This window comes from Coturnix japonica, chromosome 24 (assembly GCF_054131305.1).
Source record: "Coturnix japonica strain WE chromosome 24, WE-NBRP24, whole genome shotgun sequence".
In the NCBI taxonomy this organism is placed as follows: Eukaryota; Metazoa; Chordata; class Aves; order Galliformes; family Phasianidae; genus Coturnix; species Coturnix japonica.
In genome coordinates, this window is record NC_140686.1 from 8,571,901 (window position 1) to 8,589,917 (window position 18,017).

Sequence of the window (18,017 nt, forward strand, 5' to 3'; positions counted from 1 at the left end):
TTGTCTTTGGGGTGATTGAAAGCTGCACGGCAAGCCGTCGTGGGAAAACAGGGTGATAGATTTTTGCATGAGTGAAAGATGAGCTTGGGGGAGAAAAAAAAGGAAGAAAAAACAGCACTAAAACTCACTGAGCAAGCAACAGCTTCCCACGGGAGAGGGTGAGGAGGGGAGAAGCAGGAGCATCAGGGGATAAGCAATTTTCCTCCTGGCATCTGAGTTCCAAGTTGCAGGAGGAGCACAATTTGCCCCCAGCTTCAGGACCCTGTGGCTGAAGGAAAGGATTCATTTTCCCCACAGAGGAACAGGTTGGGATTTATAGGTCTTATAGGACAGGGTGCTGTTCCCTAAAGCAGCAAGGTGGGTGAGGGCATTGGGGATTTGTCATTGGTGGCTGCTCTCCAAGGAGGGACCTCAAGGACAGTCTGAGACCAATGACCCAGTCGTGTCCACAGCCCCGAAGCACTGCCTGCATTGGGCTGTGGAACCCACTGGATGCCAGCAGCTCCCTCAATTCCCTCCTGAAGATAAACCTTGGGCATGGATGTGCTGAGAAATGCCACTTCGACCCAAATCCAGACATCATATCTAGCTGTGCTTTACCTCCCACCTTTGCTCTTTGCCATGCTGCCTTCAAGACCATTTGTCAACTGGGAGTCCATTGAGAAGGAGTTGAACTCAATGACACTTACAGGACCCCTCCAACTTGGGATGTTCCATGGCTCTATGACAATCCCCTCTATAGCTGAGCTGCTCTCCTGACCCTCCTTCAGCCCCTCAAGCTCTCTGCTTTACAAACCCTTTACATTCAGCTCCTTAATCTCTCTTAGTGAAGGCAGTTTTTCAGTTGACCCCCAAACCATCGCAAACCATTGCATTTCTGCACATGGTCCCAAAGCCAGCTTTCATTTCCCAACCTGACACTGTCATTGCCCTACAACAGTGGCTCAGCAGCAAATGTGGAACAGGCATGGTTGGTCGAAGCATGCAGGTTCCTCCCATTAAGAAAAGTTTCATGCCATTCTGAAAAGAGGCCTTCAGAAGTAAATAGCCCCAATTTTGTGCTACAAACCTGCTCCCCTTCCTCTATTCAGCACTGTAGCTGCCAGTTCCCTCGGCACTGAGTTTAAATCAGAATTCAAAGGAGAACACCAGAGATGATTAAAGTGTCAGTTTCCAAATGCAAACAACCTCTGGCATCTGCAGCTTTCTGCATCCTCCCCTCTAAAGCCTGAAATCTTTCCCAGCATCGCTTAAAAATGAAGGGATTGATTTTACCCAGCCAACTCATGCACCTGCAGCACCTGCAGCTGCAGCACCTGCTGGATTCATACTTTCTTGCTGTTAATTTTCTCTCTGTCTTGCAGCATCGCTATAGACTTTAGACAGATATTTCGTGCCCTGAACCTCCTGTATGAAAGGGAGCCTCTTACAAACCCCTCACTGGAAATTATCAAGGGTTTCAAGAGGGTTTTTCCTCAAACCTCTCATTTATTTCTAATGGCAAGGCTGGAGTGTTGTTACAGCCCCAGTTTCTGGACAAAATCCCAAAGAGGTGGGGACTTGGAAAGTAATGAATGATTGATGCGTGCTTTTTCCTTTTCTTTTTTGCAGCATGTACTGTAACTGTAAGGTAGTGATGAAGGCAAAATAATAATAATAATAATAAAAACAAACTTAACATGAGTTACTCAGACTCTTGTTAAGGTGCAAATTGTTTGAATGGGGTTTTGGAGCCCCTAGCAAACCAGAGCATCTCAGAGCATCCCAGGAGGTGTCTGCTTTGGGTTCTTCCAAACGCAAACCCAAAAGTTTGCAATGACCTGGCTTAGGGTTGTAGGATGGTCTAAGGCAGCTGGGCTGCAAAATTTGGGAATGAGAGGCCAAAGAAAGGGAAAGTTCTCCCATTACAGTGAGATTAAGGCAAATTTCATATTAAAGAAGTTCCTGGGCTCTGTGTGAAGGAAGCATTACAGGTTCCCAGTGGAGAACATCCCCAGCATTCCCATTAATCACCTTTTAATGAAACCCAGACGAAATTATCATCTAATGAGGAGGCCAGAGAAATGAACATTCCCAGGGACAGGGGTGTAATCTTGCAAAAGCAACCAGGATGCCCTATAGCTCAATGCTTACTGCTGCTGTCAATGGCACAAAGTGAAACGTGGATGCCCTCATGCTTTGCACTGCAAAAATTCACCCTTGTGACATCAGTGCTTGGGGTTTCAGTGGCTGTTCTCATGCACAACAAGCTGTCATGCCAGCCAGGTTCAGCACAACAAGCAAGAAACGCAATGCAAAGAACTGCACAGAGATCCAAAGTTTTCCTGCAGCTCCATAAAGCCTTACTCTGCCCTTACTCTGCTCTACAGCCCCTCTGCAACATGCAAAGCCCTGCAGGGAAAGGATGGCTTTAGGATGGAGCCAGATCTTTCTGTGCCTTTGCCATACAGGACAGTCTCCATATTGTGGAACACTACAGCAATTTCTGCAGCAATCCTCCTATATCTCAGGAGAGCATGAGCAGCTCTGCCCAAGCCACTCCCAATCCTTTCTTCTATTTGTAATGATACCCCTCTTTTTGCTTCCTCCCACACTTTGAAGCACTTTTTGCCTGCACCTCCCCAGGCAACCACGGCCATCAAACAAGACACAGCCAACTCTGCAGTTGGCTCTTGCAATGTAAAGAGTGAATTCCACTATCTTGCAGCTCAAAGTTCACTTCTCCATCACATCCCTGTTCTGAGCATCCCCTTCCACCCCAACTATTCTATGGTTCTATGATTCTGTGACCACGGAGGCTAACGAGCTCTATCAGCATCCTTAGGACATAACCTCCCCTATTCAACCCAATCTTCAACAAGTCTCTGCCCAAAAATACCTTGATATAAATATATTTTTTAATGCAGGTGAAGAAAACCATGTTGGTAAAACACAGCTGGACAGGAACCCTGTGATTAATTGAGTCACTTAGCCACATCCATGTCTGTGTTTGCTGTTTTAAGTACTGATGATTATATGATGCACAAGCAAATGAAAATTAATAAGTACACTCTAACCTACACAGATGCTCTGGGGAAAAAAAAAAAAAGCAGAACGGAGCTGCAGCCTTTTGGATGGGACAAAGTTCCTTTACTATAAAATACAGCTGTTTTTCAGCATCATTCAACGTGATTTCATAGGAAATCACACCTTTGGTAAAGGTCAATGAGCTCAAAGCAGCGTCATTTTCTCCTTCTGCATTGAAACCCCACAAAGTGCAGTGCAGGGCTGGGCTGCTCCTTCTTGCCCATCCCCAACCCTCTGGTGGGATGAGTGTGTTTGAAGAACATCAATTACCACTGGATGTGATTAATGGACAATCAGCACCAAGCAGCAGCTCAGCTGCCCTAGTAAGAAATTACATTGTGAAAGGAAATGTGGCTCAACGTTTGTCACCTGGCCCAGAACACAAAACAACCATCATCATGTACATGTATTTAGGGCAATGCCCTGAAATCACCTTACATTTGGGATCACGCATGATGGCTCAGAGCCCAGCCCAGCAGAGAGCTGCTGTCCATGGTCTGATGGAGAGGGAAGACCACATCTGGTGATTCAGCCTTTGGTGTCATGCCCATGACATTCCCATGCCCAAGCAACACCTTTAGCTCAGTCTGTAATTACAAAAGCCTCTCCTAGACTTAAACCACACTATTTTCCCACTTTGCCCTCTCTCTGATACTCTGCTCTGCACAAATGCAAATCCTATCTCCATTAACCCCACAGATTTGCATCCCATTCTCCTGGTCACTCCCTATTGTTCCAAGGGAGCTTTTCTGCATCTCTACGATGATATCTGAAAATGCAAATGACTTTCCAGAAGAGCCAGAAATGATGGGAATCAATATTCTGCTCTCACAGCATGTGGTGTCTGTACGAGTCACAGCGCTCAGTCACCCACCTGGGTTAAACTCAGCCACAGATCAGGCAGAAAAGAAGCAGAAAAGAAAATGAGAACAAACAAATGGGAGGAATTTCCTCCCTTATCACTGCAGCCTGTTATTAAGGCAGGTTAAGCCATGACACAGTTACAATTTGCAGGAGATTTCTGGCATCTGCGAGGACTGATAAAGACTGTGTGGTTGTTAGTTTTACTTTTACAGTAGCCAAAATAATTTAAGCTAAGTGAACAAAGCTCAGACAACAGCTGAGGTCCGGGATGCCCTTCTGTCCATGGATTCAAATGATACTCCTGGCAAACCACACCTTGTGGCATATTGATGCTACAGGTACCAGCCATACCCAGACCCAACAGAATGGAAATCAAACTCCAGAAAGATAAAACATACATCTATTCTGTTACACAAAAAGAGGTAAAGTTTGGACCCTGTTCATGTTGGCCCTGCCAGCTCTGACGCCTTACTCTGCCTGTGCAGAGAACCACATCAAGGTTGAAAAAGACCATTAAGACCCCCAAGTCCTACCCCAAACCACCCTCACCATGCCCAGATACCACATCCCTTGGGCAGGATCTGGCCCTGACTCCACATTTCCCTCCGGCCAGCAGGAGCTGGTGGCACAGCCAGCACTACAGCAGGCTCAGCTCTGTATTTCTACAGCTCAGATACATGCTAACTGCTGTGCTTTTTAATCAGCCAAATAAATTGCACTGAGACCTCACAGCAGTTGGAAAGAAGACATCCAGCAGTGGCTGGTGGCAGCAGAGGTGGGCGGGCGATGCTCTGTGTGCCCCCTCACCATGTCCCCAACCCCCAGCACTGCCACCCATCACCTGGAGCTGCATCCCATTGCTCCCATGCAGCATCTTGCAGAGCTCCTGGTACTGCCATAAATCCAGCCCGCAGCAGCACCGCAGTGTGTGGAGCCAAAAGCAGCTCCGTCCTTGCAGCAAGGGCAAGAGAAAGGCTTTGGGGACTCAAAGCAGCAGCTCTCAGCCTGCTGTTATTAAAAGCAATGAATTCCCAGCTGCACGCAGCACAGGGTGAACTCACAGAGGTATCAAACAACAGCACAGGTGAGCTATTAGCAAACAAGTCAAAACCTCCCTTGCAAATCTATTAGTCTGGCAGCTCGTTGGAGCACCGGTACATCTGGGGCTTATCACAATCACGCACAGAAATAGGTCAGGAGGAAACATGGCTGAGCAGCACAAACAGGGCTGCAGGCTGAGGGCTGCAGCACAGCTCCGGGCTCTGCAAGGAAGCAGCTTGCACCCTCACACTGCAAAAGACTGAAGTAATGCCACTATTTATAAATGGCCCTTTAAAAATAGAAATGTCACTCTTCCTTGCTAGGAAACTGATTTCTTTCATTTTTTTTATTTTTTTCCTTCTTGTAGACAGGTGAGAGAAGTGAGGGGGAAACAAAAAGTGATGTATTATGTTTATTATACATGGGAAAGAGCGTTTTGATTTGGCTCCTTGCAGCTACATCATCACTGCATCATTGTGGGGTGATGAAGTAATGGTGCAACATCCCCAGGGCTGTGTGTGCTCATGGGGCTCTGCACAGCCTGCAGCCCCCTCCCAGCCCCTAGGCTTAAGGATCCTCCATCAGTGCAGCTCCCAGGTCGGGGCAGGAGGAGAAACAATGGGGAAAGAGGGTAGGGCTGGTGGGGATAGCAGGGAGGATGGGAAGAGAGGACTGGGATGGTAAGGATGGAGACAGCAAGAGCTGATGGGAATGGGGTCACTGAAAAGAGGAGGGGGCCAGAAGGAACAGCAGAGAGAGGATGAGGATGATGGGAATGGCAGAGAATATGGGGACTATGGGGACAGCAGAAAGAGGATGGGGACAGTGGGGAGAAGATGGAGACTATCAGAACAGTAAAGAGTGATAATGGGTGCTGGTAGAGAGAGGACGGGGACAGCAAGGTCAGTGGAGAGAGGATGGAGGTGATGGGAATAGTACAGAGAGGATGAGGATGATGGAGACAGTAGGGAGAAGATGGAGACTATTGGGGCACTGGAGAGAGTGGTGCCAGTGGAAAGAGGTGGGGGCCTGCAGGAATACTGGAGAGAGGATGAGGATGATGGGAATGACAGAGAAGATGGGGACAATGGGGACACTAAGAGAGGATGGGGACAGTGGAGAAAACAGAGAGGATGGAGCCAGTCTGTGGTTCTGGCACTAAGCATCAGTGAGAGCTGGTGCACAAGGCGACACGCGTAGGAGTTTGCTTGGAAAGGCAAATGCTGCACAGCCTTGTGTTAACAGCAAAATAGCGGCCGACCTCAAGGCAACCAGGGAGCAGATGCACAGGTGTTTTGTTTGATTGCTGCTAGATTAAATCCCCACTCACTTTAGCGTGTTGGATAAGGAGTCTGCAAGGCCGGGTTATAACAACATTCCCAGCGCTACAGAACAGCTATGTAAACCAGAGGGCTTGTTTAAAGGATTGAAGGATGTGAATGTGCAAAGTAGATGTAAGAGCAGATCAAATGACACACTTAAGTGGAAGAACTTGGAGCTGTTTCCCCAGAGACGGTGTTTTCTGTTCCTGTTACTCACCAGGAACAGAGGGGCTGAGAGCTTTTGCTTTGCACAGGCAGCAGCAAGAAAAGCCCCTCTTAGCCCTTATAACCCCTGTAGTCACATTAACCTGCAGCTACAACAAGCCTGCAGGAAAGCCCAACCCTGGTCCAAATGCTCTGCTTCTATGACATGCAGCGAGCAAATCTCAGTGGGTTTCCCATTGCTTTCCTTTGCATGCAGGCTCAGATGTCAGTACAGCCTCCAGCTTCATTTCATGCCTATTAGCCATTCCTTGCCTCAAATGGGGATGATGGCAAAGAAGCCAGACCTGTACATGTGTGACACATATCAAATGCAATTCTGGATGGAGGAAGGATGTGGGAGTGCCCTGTTTGCAGGGCTGCAGCTGGAGATCACCATCTTCCCCCCCCAGCTCTGCAGAGGCAGGGCAGCTAGTGAAAATGAGCTTCCTCTACTCCTCAGTTTGTCCTTTCCTTAGAACATTCATAAAAGCCAATTCCCTTTTTTTTTTTTTTTTAATTATTATTATTATTTTTTTTCACTTGTGGGCTTTCCAAGGATTAATTAGTGTGGAGTATTTGAGTCATTAATCTGGTGGCTTCTGGAAAGGAAGAGGAACGATACACACAGGGGGGGAGGGAGTGACAGACCCTTCTCCCAGAGACCCATTTTAGAAGGGCTGCCAGCAACACAGCTCAGCTCCTAAGTGTGCTGTTTGGCCAAGTAATAGGTTATTTAAAAGGTTATTTAAGCACAGATGCCCAAAGTTGCCTGCAGGGAAACTGAGTCTTCACTCAGCTGAATTGTGAGGGTTCAAATCCCACAGCTCTGCTTATTAATCCCTCTAAGTAAAATGGAGCAAGGAGCCCAAGTGCAGAGATGCCAGCACCCACCTGAGAGGCAAAACCACCAAAAACATCAGCAACAACACACAGCCAATCTTCTGCAAGCTAGAAAACGAGATGCATGAACTCCAAGACCCCCAAATGAGCCCCTCAGCCCATCTGCAGGCTGAGATCCATGAGACAGCAGCCGAAATCTGCAGCCTGAGGCTCCGTTCCCACCCTCTGGGCTGGCAGAGATTCAGGCTCTGAGTCAACGACTGGGAAAAGCTCCGTGCTGTCACCCTCCTGCTCCCACAGGGCTCAGCTGCATCTCTGCCAAAGCCAAAGGCTGCTTTGGACCCTGCACAGCCCACTCTGCCCAGGACATGCTGTGCCATCCACGTTTCCTTGCTGGTGAGGGCAGGGATGAGTGATAGGAAAAGAGAAAAAAAAAAAGGTTTTAGAGAGAGTTTCTCCCCCTGCTAGGAGAGAAGGGAAAATTCCTATGCTCTAAGTATTATTTCTTTAACATTATATATAACAGTAATTATCCCTAACTCAGCAAAGTAACCCAAAAAGGAGCAAGGACACAATGCACCAATGCACCCAGCCCTTCAGCCTTGAATCCACTTATCCCAGCCCCCTTTTCCACCCCGTTCCCACCTCAAAGCCACTCTCCAGATGCTGAGCTCATTGCTCTGCCTCTCTACACACAGCAGCCTGCTCCAACAGCAACTAATTGCTAACAAGCTCATTACAAGAAGAAAGCAGCAGGAGCGCAATGCTGGATTTTTTTCTGCCTGTCTGCAAAGCAAACAGCTGGCCACCAAACTTAGAAGCCTAATCTAATTAAACAGTAGCAAAAAAACACCTTGACATCAATGGTGGAAAACCACCACGCTGGTGCAAGACGTTCATCAGAGATTTGGCCATTCTGAAGGCATCTCCAAGCATTGCACTCAGGGAGGAGTGGGGGATGTAGGATGGGAGCTCAGCTCTGTACTGCACACAAATGAGGTGACAGCAGATACCACCAAGGTAACTATACTGTAAGGACAAGGAGATGGGGTGTGTTGGTGTGAAATGCTGCTTTGGATGAAGGCTGACAGAAAATATAGGAACTGTACAACACTAGTTGGTGTTTGAAATACAGCTCCTTCTGTTTGCAAGCCCTCTTGCTCAGACTTTGCCATTTATTTGCTGTTTGCTTTGCTCTGTGTCATAATCATAGAATCACAGAATGGCCTGGGTTGCAAAGGACCACAATGCTCATCCAGTTCCAACCCCCTGCTATGTGTAGGGTCATCAACCAGCAGCCCAGGCTGCCCAGAGCCACATCCAGCCTGGCCTTGAATGCCTGCAGGGATGGGGCATCCACAGCCTCCTTGGGCAACCTGTTCCAGTGCTTCACCACCCTCTGGGTGAAAAACTTCCTCCTAAGATCCAACCTAAACCTCCCCTGTCTCAATCTAAAGTCCCTGTGTGCAGGGTGAGGACCCTTCAGTCCTGTCCCACCCCCACTCTCTGCACTGCAGGATGGATGCACATAGGGTGAGAAGGAGCAGGAAAGCAGCTCCTCCATCTCCAGGCATGAAAAGCAAATAGGGGCAGAGACAACACAAGAAAACCATGGGTGAATCTACAGCTCATCAACCTGAGCAGAGCTGAGCCTCTGTGCAACCCTGCAAAGTACTCAAGAGAGAGCTTTGCTGCCTCCCTGATCCCTCATTACAGTTCACGAGCAGCCAAGAATTCACCTGTTTTATCACAATGCAAGCAATTTGTTTTGCAAAGTTTACGAGCGTTCCTTCCCTCCAGGGCCGGGTTTTACAACGTTTGTTTAACCGGGATTTTGCAGGCTGCAGTGCTGCCAGCTTTTGCTCAGCTTCTGTACCCCTCAAACAGCTCCTGATGCCCTTCTCGTCCATGCAAAGGGATAGCCAGCATTGCATATGAGCTCTCCATCCACCCATTACTCAGTTGCTGCTGCTTTGTACATATGTAAGACCAGCAATTAGCGGCAGAGTGGCGTGCATAATGCAATCAGCCTGCAGCAGGAGGGCTGCATCCCCCTGCTCCTGCTCAGCATAGAGCCTGGAGCCTTATTTTCCTGACATCTAACATCAAAGAAAGGCATCGCATTCACCAACCTGGAGGAGAGCAAGATGAAAACCCAGCAAGTGTCAACCTCATGCTAACAAGCCCCGATGTCTCAGGAACCACTTCTAAAACAAACAGGTTGCCAGATAGCAAGTGTTTGGTTTGTGTTTTGTCTCTCTCTCTCCTGTCTAGTTGCTGGGAAACCACCTCTGCGAGGCAGCTCACGCTCCTTACACTTGTTGAGTGCTCCCCAATAGAGGTCGGAGCGCTGGGCTCGCATCCCCCCAGCAGTGAGGAGGAGAGAACCCTGAGCACCCCCTCTGTGCTTTAAAAGACCCAACATCGGCGGCCCCACTAATAACCTGCCTGAACACAGGGCTCACGCGTGGTACAGAAGGTTAAATCATCCCTTCATCTCCTCCAGAGCCCATCTCTAATGAGGCAGGAATGTAACGGAGGGCAAAAAGACAGGAAAGGCTTTGAAAAAGTGCAAGTAAACCCAAACAAAAGGCAAGATTTCCCATGGAAGGAGCTTGCATCAGCTCAGGAAGGCTGATACCTCCACCCGCTGTTGAGGATTTCTGCTTTATTTATTCAGTTTTTCCCCGTTTCTTCACATGACCCATCTGGTAGCTCCATCCCTGCCCCAGAGCATCCCATGTGGCAGCACTGCAACCACTAATAACGGGTTTAAGAGACAGAAGAGCTGTCCTCAAGCTTTTTATTTTACCTCCTCAAAACCCTTCTCCTGAAAATGACATATTAAGTGTTTCGGGTTAGCAGGGCACAAAACCTCCATGCACTTCTATCATACTGATGGAAACATTTCAGCTCCTTCCCTACCCTTTGCACAACCTATCCAGAGTCACTCCAGGACATGTGCATGTTGCAAAGTTATTCTCTTGCTTTCTCTCTCTTTTTTTTCCCCTTTCCTTTATTCACTCGTTGTCCCCAATCCACCCCTTTTTAACATTGTCCTGGGAGATTCAGCCTGGTGCTGAGCTCTGTCACCTAGCAGGGAGGAAACACCTCCAAAAGTCAATGCAGATGTTTGCCTTGAACCAGCAGGAGTTTAGATAAAGCAAACATCTGCATTAATCCTATGCAACTACCAGCTCTGCACCCAGTTCCCCACAGGGGGTCATTTTCCATTTCCCCTATATATATATATATATATATATATACATATATATATTAGTCATTATGATGTGTAGGATGCTGGACAGAAAAATCCCTCCCTTCCCCAAGGCTCTTTTCCATTGCTGGACCCAGGAGTGCAAGGATTGGGGCACCATCCCCACATCTCCATCGCCACCCAAGACTGAGAAAGACAATGAGGAAACCCCCAAAACCAGCAGTGCCTGTGATGCTATTAGAAAGGCAGACTGATGACTCAGGCAGGGAAAGAAACACAAAGAGGATGCATCGTGTGCTATATTTAATGCCTGGATAGCACAAGTCCCACCGCCTACATCTCCACGGGCACCTACCATGAACTCAGAGCCTTCCCCAGCACTTGGCATCTTTCTGTCTGCCCATCTGCAAACCTCACCAAGTGTTTCCAGAACTGGGAGAGACGTTCCAACAGATCAAACCATCAGATGATAAGATAAATATATTGCCTGTAACTTCGTACTAACTCCTATACTTCTCATACTCAACCTTGAAATCAGCCAAGTATTGGGATGCTTTCCTGCTAAACCCTTCAGTGCACTGACGTGTAGCAATGCCTTCCCCTGTGCTGATGCATAACAACTGCAACTGAATTGCTTCTATGGGGTATGCAAGCCTGCACAATACCACAAAACCTGCAATTAAGTGTTTTCATTCAACACAAGCTATAGGGAATTGCCCATCAATTGAGAAACCAAAGGCAAAGGACACCAATGGAAATAGGATGAGGGGGGACAGCACCCGCAGCCATACAGGACACTGCGGAACCTCCTCCAACCTGGGGTGTATGTGGGGCTGGGAGCTCAAGAGGGAGCAATAAAACCACAGTGAGCCCCCTGCCCTCCAGCACCCCATGGAACACATGATTGCAGAGTCAAGATCATACTTCTAATGCCTGGGAATGGCACTTTAATTACTTGATGTAAGAGAAACTAGCAGAAACCACGGCAGGTAAAGGCTTCCTGCAGCCACAAAGCCACCCCAGAAGGCACAGGGCCATCATCTCATAAAAAGGTCGTGGATGTTTGTATCCCCAGCCCCAGCACTGAGCTGGAAAGAGCAGATGAGAGTAAAGAGAGCAATGGGGAATCAATTCCAACCGCATCTGGAGATCGATAAGCCTAGATGGAGGGGGAATATAAGCAAATCTAAGGGAAATCAGTGCACCGAAGAAGTAGCAAAGCTTGCAAAGACAAAAAGTAATTGCATTTTTCAGAAGAGAACCATCAGCTTTGCACGCATGGCTCATGCCAGCCCAACTGTCCCTCCTCAGCTGGCTGCAAGCTGTAACCTGCTGCTGGATGCAAGTGTTGGTAAAGCACCCAATGCAAGGTGCAGTAAGTCACCCAAGCCCTGTAGGAGGCTTTGACAGAGGGATGGATAGGGATGTAGGCATCATTAGAAACAGAATGATAGATTTGTCTGATATCACAGTGCGTGCTGATTGCAGGGTGGCTGAGGTATCTGGCACTGTGTGCATGCAACGCCTGGATTTGTCAGAGTACACAGTAAATATTTTAAGTGTTGTTTTGCATTGAATGCCTCAAGGCAGAGTAATACCTTATGCTGAAAATATCTTCCTAGAAGGAAGAATGACACATTAAGTTGAACATCAACCTGTTAAAGCCACCTTAGCAGCTCCCCTGGAACCATCATTGATCCCACGACAGGAACAGAGATGAAGACCCTAAACCCACCCCACACGTCCATGCATTGTGCCAATGGGTGAAAAACAAATGGGGCACAGATTGCTTCATCACTTAGAAAAACCCCATTGCAAGTGGTAACTTTTCATTACATCACCATGGGCACCTGGAGGATCCCACAGAAATGGATGAGGGAGAAGCATGGAACTTTGGAGGTCTCAAAGGATGGAACACTACCCAAAGAACCTCTCATTGGTTCTGCTAAGGAAATAAACAGGGCAACAACAGTGTGAGGCACCTGGATTTAGAATAAAAACCACTTGCACCTCCATGATTTCATCCTTGCCTTCCTGATCAATGCCTTCCTGATTCATCCTCTGTATAAGGGATGCTTCCCTCTCAGCACCTCAAGAAAGTTGAGAAACCTCCATTTATATTTTACTTAATAATTTCAAAGTGATTTCAGCCCTGTTTTTCTGGTATCGGGGTCACCCCAGGTAGCTCCATCTCTTCCCTTTGCCTTAATGCAGGACAGAAGGAGGGATGGAAGGGTTCTCTCCTCACATGCAGCAAATAAATTTACAGCCACCTCACCTGAAAACAAAAGAAGCAGAAAAGTGAGGATGTGTTTGAAGCGTCTCTCATTGATGTTGCCACCTGGATGGAGAAATCTGAAGGATTCTTGTTGGAACAAAAAGACTTGAAAGAGCCAAACCCTACTCAGAGCCCAGAGAACTTCACGCTGCTCCTGACTTCAGATGAAACCTGAAGCATCCTCCCACCAGAAACACAGAGTAGGGTTCACTGCCCTGAGCAACACCCATATGAGACCCCAAAACCCAAACCCAGTGCAGACACACAGCACTGCCATGGAGATACATGGAGATAATGGTGTGCATCCTCAACCCAGCTTCTCCACCACTCCAAATGCTTGCAAGAAAATATAATTAAATAGCAAATTAGAGATCCGTTTTTAGAGAGGTTTGTAGCCATGGGAGTCCAGCTCTACGGTGAAGTTGCTGTTGGCTTTTGCCCCTGCCCAGTGCTCAGACAGATTGAGGTCCTTCTGCAAGAGTGGGCTGGGAAGCACTGATGCATTAAGCCTAATAAAGCCACAGGATGAGGTTATTTATTTCTGTCGGGAACATATGTTGGGAGCATATGAAGATTTACATGCCCACAATGAGACACTTTTGCTCATTACATAAATTTATTACAAAATCCATTGTGAGTTCCCTAGAGCAGCTTCTCTATTCCAGCTCCCAAAAGGCAAAAAGGGACCAACCCCCCCCCCCCAAAACATGAAGGTTTGAATCTTTTCCAACTGTATTATGCAATTTCCACCCCCCCCTTCCCAACATTGGCAACAGTTATTCCTGCTTGTGAATCACAGCTAATTATATTATAATAGGCCATTCTTCTTGATTTAATACCACCGTATGAAAATCTGTATGCGAGCGAGTGTGGTCATCAGATTAGTAACAGCTCCAGTTCTTAATTTATGTTTTCATTTTATTAATGAAAAAAAATAATTAAAGCTCAAGGGTGCTGATGGGGACGTTTTTGCTGGAGTTTGTTTGATTTCAGAAGTAAATCACAGCACTGGATCAGAGTGATGAGGAACAAAGGGCAAATACCTGCTCCCATTGAAATTACAGCACTCGGGGTGATGGTAAAACTTGGGGATGAAATCCCACAGCTGAGTGGAAGGAATGAGTGGCAGCAGGGAGGAGAATAAAGGAAATTAGGGTTAAATAAGTGAAAACTGCAGAAATACAAGGGGAAATAAAAGACTGCTTTCAAGCCAATGGACAGAGGAAGGCAAAGCATGCAGAGGTGTTGCACTGCTCACCCCCTCCGTGGTTTTAAGCTGTGCAATCCATCACAGTCAGGATTTCCCAGCCCCATGTGCAGCCATGGCAATCTCTGTCCTTGCAATAAGAAAGGAGACCCCTGAATCCCCCCTGCCCTGCAGACAGCATCGGCGTAGAGCCCTGACGTGCTGCCTTTGGGAATGGAAAATGTGACCTCAGACAGAGCCAAGACCCAAACTTATGGACAGGTGATGATGCTGGTGACAGCCCCACACACAGCCCTATATTAGGATGTATGCAATTTGGCAATACCTTGCTATAGAGCAGCACTGTCCTCCCAGCTCTGGAGCAAGCTTCAGCATCCCTGACTTATTCCCCTCCTGGATTCCCACTGGATTTATTCCCCCTCCCCACCCCATTTGGTTCCACGCCTACATAACAACACCAGGATTGTTATTCTTTGCCTTCTGTATACATTAGTAGATGGTTGGAAGATCCTGAAGCAATTTGCAAATATTAATTAAGCCTTTGCAGAATTCCTGAGTGGTAAGTAACCAAAATTATGCCCCCTAATTATATTAATTCTGCTGTAGGGCAGCAGGCAATTAGTTGGGATCTGTTACATAAGGAAAACAAACCTATGTTGATGATTATACATTTAGCATGCAACTAACTGGTTATTCCATCTCCTCACTGATGGCTTTGGCATAAGCAAAAAGAGCATCTTGAGGGAGGAAAAGTGTGCAAGAAAGCCCTGCCCAAAGCTCTTCTCCATCACAGAATGATCATAGAATCGTTTGAGTTGGTAGGGACCCCTTGAAGGCCATCCAGTCCAACTCCACAGCAATGAATGGAGATACCTACAGCTCCTCCTGCAGACTCCCCTCTGCACTTGCCCCTCCTCTTGAGGAACACCACATTTGCACATCCAAAGCACAGCGCATTGGACCCGGGATGAAATAGGACCAGGAGAAGCTCAGGAGTTACATGGTAGGGGACATGGGTTCCTACATTCCAGCCCTGTTTCACAGTCTAAAAATCAAACTTCTGTGATAATGAAAAGCCCTGCAGAGCTGCTGGCTGCCTCTGGAGGAGCTCCACAGCTCCTGATGGATGCTGCCAAAGGAGGGAGCAAGTCCATCTTCACAGCAAGTCTCATTGCTTGTTGTACTCAGGCAGCACCTAGCACAGCCCAAATCTGATGCTAACTAACACACAATTAGTGATATTACTTAATGCCACTGCAGCCTGGCGATGAGAGCATGGGATTTAATGAGTGAGACTGAATCCAGCTGGCTCTGCTCATCGACCCTTCCATGGCACCCATACAAACTGGGAACTTTAAATCTTCAGCCCCACATCAGTATAATGAACCCAACCTGTTCCCCTTCCAAAATGACAGCATCAGCAAGCAGATCTACAGTATGATAAAAGAGAAATATATATATATATGCATAGAGCAGAAGAGCAGTCTGAAAGGGGAGTACAGAGAGCAAAACCCCATATGGGGATAAAGAAGGAATGATTCAACACAAAAAAACAAGCACACAAAAGCACTCAGGGATATGGACAAGGAGACTCCAAAACAGCCCCTAAATCAGAGCCTCCCTCTGCTGTGTTTCCCCACTGCAACAGGCAGGATTTTATTGGGTTCTTTTAACAAGGATGAGGTCACCAGCCCTTAATCCCAGCCCATGGGGGTGTGTTAAGAATGTTCATGTTAAAATACAAGCATATAAATAAATAGATTTGAGTCCATATGCAGAGGAAAAGGCGAATTTGGGAGACAAAGGAAGTCACTGAAATAAATCAACACCTGAACTGAAGTGATGCAGAGCAAAGGGACTGTCTGCTCAATCCTGATGCTCGGTTACAAAGAGAGGACCCCCTTCCTGCAAGGCAGAGCAAACACTGCCTTAAATCACCACACTGCCCAGTTCTGACAGTTCCATGTTACAGCTCAGAAGGTGTTTCTGAAGGACACCAACTGCTCAACAGCTGCTTCCCTTGGAGCTCTGCATCAGAGCCAGCACAGGCATTGCCATCACTGTGTCTTATGGCTGGGCTTTCAAGCCCAGCTCATGGGAATAGAACTGAACACCTTGACCCCAAGGCATGAGATCTCAGCTCACCTTACACATCCTGACGCCTTTAAACACTGTGTATGGGTGACAAAAGCCAACTTGCACAGGTAGAACAAAAACCAAGCACTCACACACATCCTCAGCGTGCCCAACTAAATGATTTTAGCCATCAATAAGCTCCATTTGCCCATCTCAACTGTTCTTCTCACTCATCTCATAGCAGTGAGTTCCACAAATCACTACAACCCACTCCACAGGAGCATATATGGGGGAAATAAAGAAGTGACACCACGGACACACGGTGCTTTTGCTGCACTTATCCTCCATGCAATCCTTTCCTTTTGGTGCTGTAGAAGCGCAGTCAGCACAGCACTCCAGCATCACACCAAGTGAGGCTTGAAAGGAGAGGTGGTGACCTCGTGTGTGAGACATACAAAGCTGGAAAGGAAAGAGAAGCAGCTCTCATGCAGAGCTTGCTTCAGATCTAAGGGAAGCACCTTGGTTTGGGGCTTTGGGGCTTTTTACCCAGTGAAATTCACACCTGGAACTCCCACATCACCTTTTGCTGCACGACTTTTGCAGCAGCATCTGCTCACAGCATCCCTGTGTCCTCCATCCCAGAGGATTATCTGTCCTCCCTCCACATTTCAGCAGCCTCCAGGTTGTTGGGGAAGCCCCAAAGGAACCTCTTTGATTTTATGTGCTGTGTCTCGTAGAGTGGGAATTCAGCTCCTCTCCTGTGTGAGGAGCAGCAGCGGCTCAGAACTCCTCTCCCTGCTGACAGCAGCCCCACTACCAGCAGCAACCACAGCACATCTCCCACTCTCCCGTGTATCTACAGAGACAGGAAGAAGAGAATAACCCAGCACAACATTCCAACACAATAAACATCCAGCTGCCACCAACTGAGCTCATTTAAGACTCCACTCTGAGCTCTCATTTAGAACTACTGCAACCCACCACCTCCTCTAACCACACTATCTATCAAAGGGTCCAACAGGGGTTATTTAAACAGGGATACACCGGTGATGGCTTGCAAAGCACACCCTTAACTTCAGGGGCTTGACTCCACAGCAAGAGCCCACATGCAGACTCCTGCCACAGCAGCTCATTATTTGCAAAGCAAAGCACACCGTGCAACAGCACACAGCTGCAGGGTGCAGTTCTGCTGACCCAGTGGGGATTCATTTGGCACCCAGCAGGCAAAGGCTGCTCTGGATGGACAGGGACCAACCTACCAGCTCTCCCCACATCAGGGAGCTCAACTGAGCCTCACCCTGCAGAGTTCACCTGAGGAAACTCTGCTTTGCAGTTGGGGATGGAAAGAGTCGAGATGCCACAATGCTGGAGGCAACAGGGGAAAACATCACCAAGTACCTCAAATGGTAGCAATGTTATTTTGCTGGGATTTTTGGTGTCTTTTTTTCTTCTTCTTTTTTTTTCCCCCCAATTAAAAATAGCAGCAGTGAGTGTGAGCCACCACTTCCCACTGCTGATGGCCTGAGGTAGCCTTTAGAACAAAAAAGCATCAGTTCTGCTTCGGAGAAGAGAGAGAAGCATTGAGGGAAACGGTTGTGATCTGCTGGGGAGGGAACTCAGTGCTTTGCAATGGGAACTTCGTGGCCACCGCGTTGAAACACTGCACTCCAGCAGTGCCTGCACTGAGAACAGCCGTCCCACTCACAGCTCGTGTTCCACGCTGCTGCAATGCCCGCAAATGGTGTTTGTTTGTGACCTCCACGCACCCAAAACGGAGCCGCGATGTGCGAAGTACGGAACATAACGCACACATCGTGGGGAAAACACGCAGACAGGGGGGGGAAAAACACTCAGATAGGGGGGGAAAAACACTCAGGGGGGGAAAAACACTCAGATGGGGGG

At 47.7% G+C, this 18,017-nt stretch overlaps 1 protein-coding gene across 8 annotated transcripts in view; it reads right to left on the bottom strand.

The window, feature by feature from the left end:
• LOC107325055 (acid-sensing ion channel 2) overlaps window positions 1–18,017 on the bottom strand; it is a 387,163-nt gene that overhangs the window by 52,362 nt on the left and 316,784 nt on the right. For 2 of the 8 annotated variants that reach the window (XR_014937146.1, XM_085523771.1), the window contains exon 1: window positions 9,470–9,603. The exons of 4 other annotated variants lie outside the window; for them this stretch is intronic. Coding sequence is in view for 1 of the 4 variants with exons in the window: in XM_085523770.1 (XP_085379896.1) it covers window positions 4,772–4,804 (33 nt within the window). In the remaining 3 variants the exon portion in view is untranslated. Of the gene's footprint in view, window positions 1–4,771; window positions 4,965–9,469; window positions 9,604–18,017 lie in introns of those variants that run through there. 2 more of the 8 variants (XR_014937145.1, XM_085523770.1) reach the window with 1 other exon arrangement.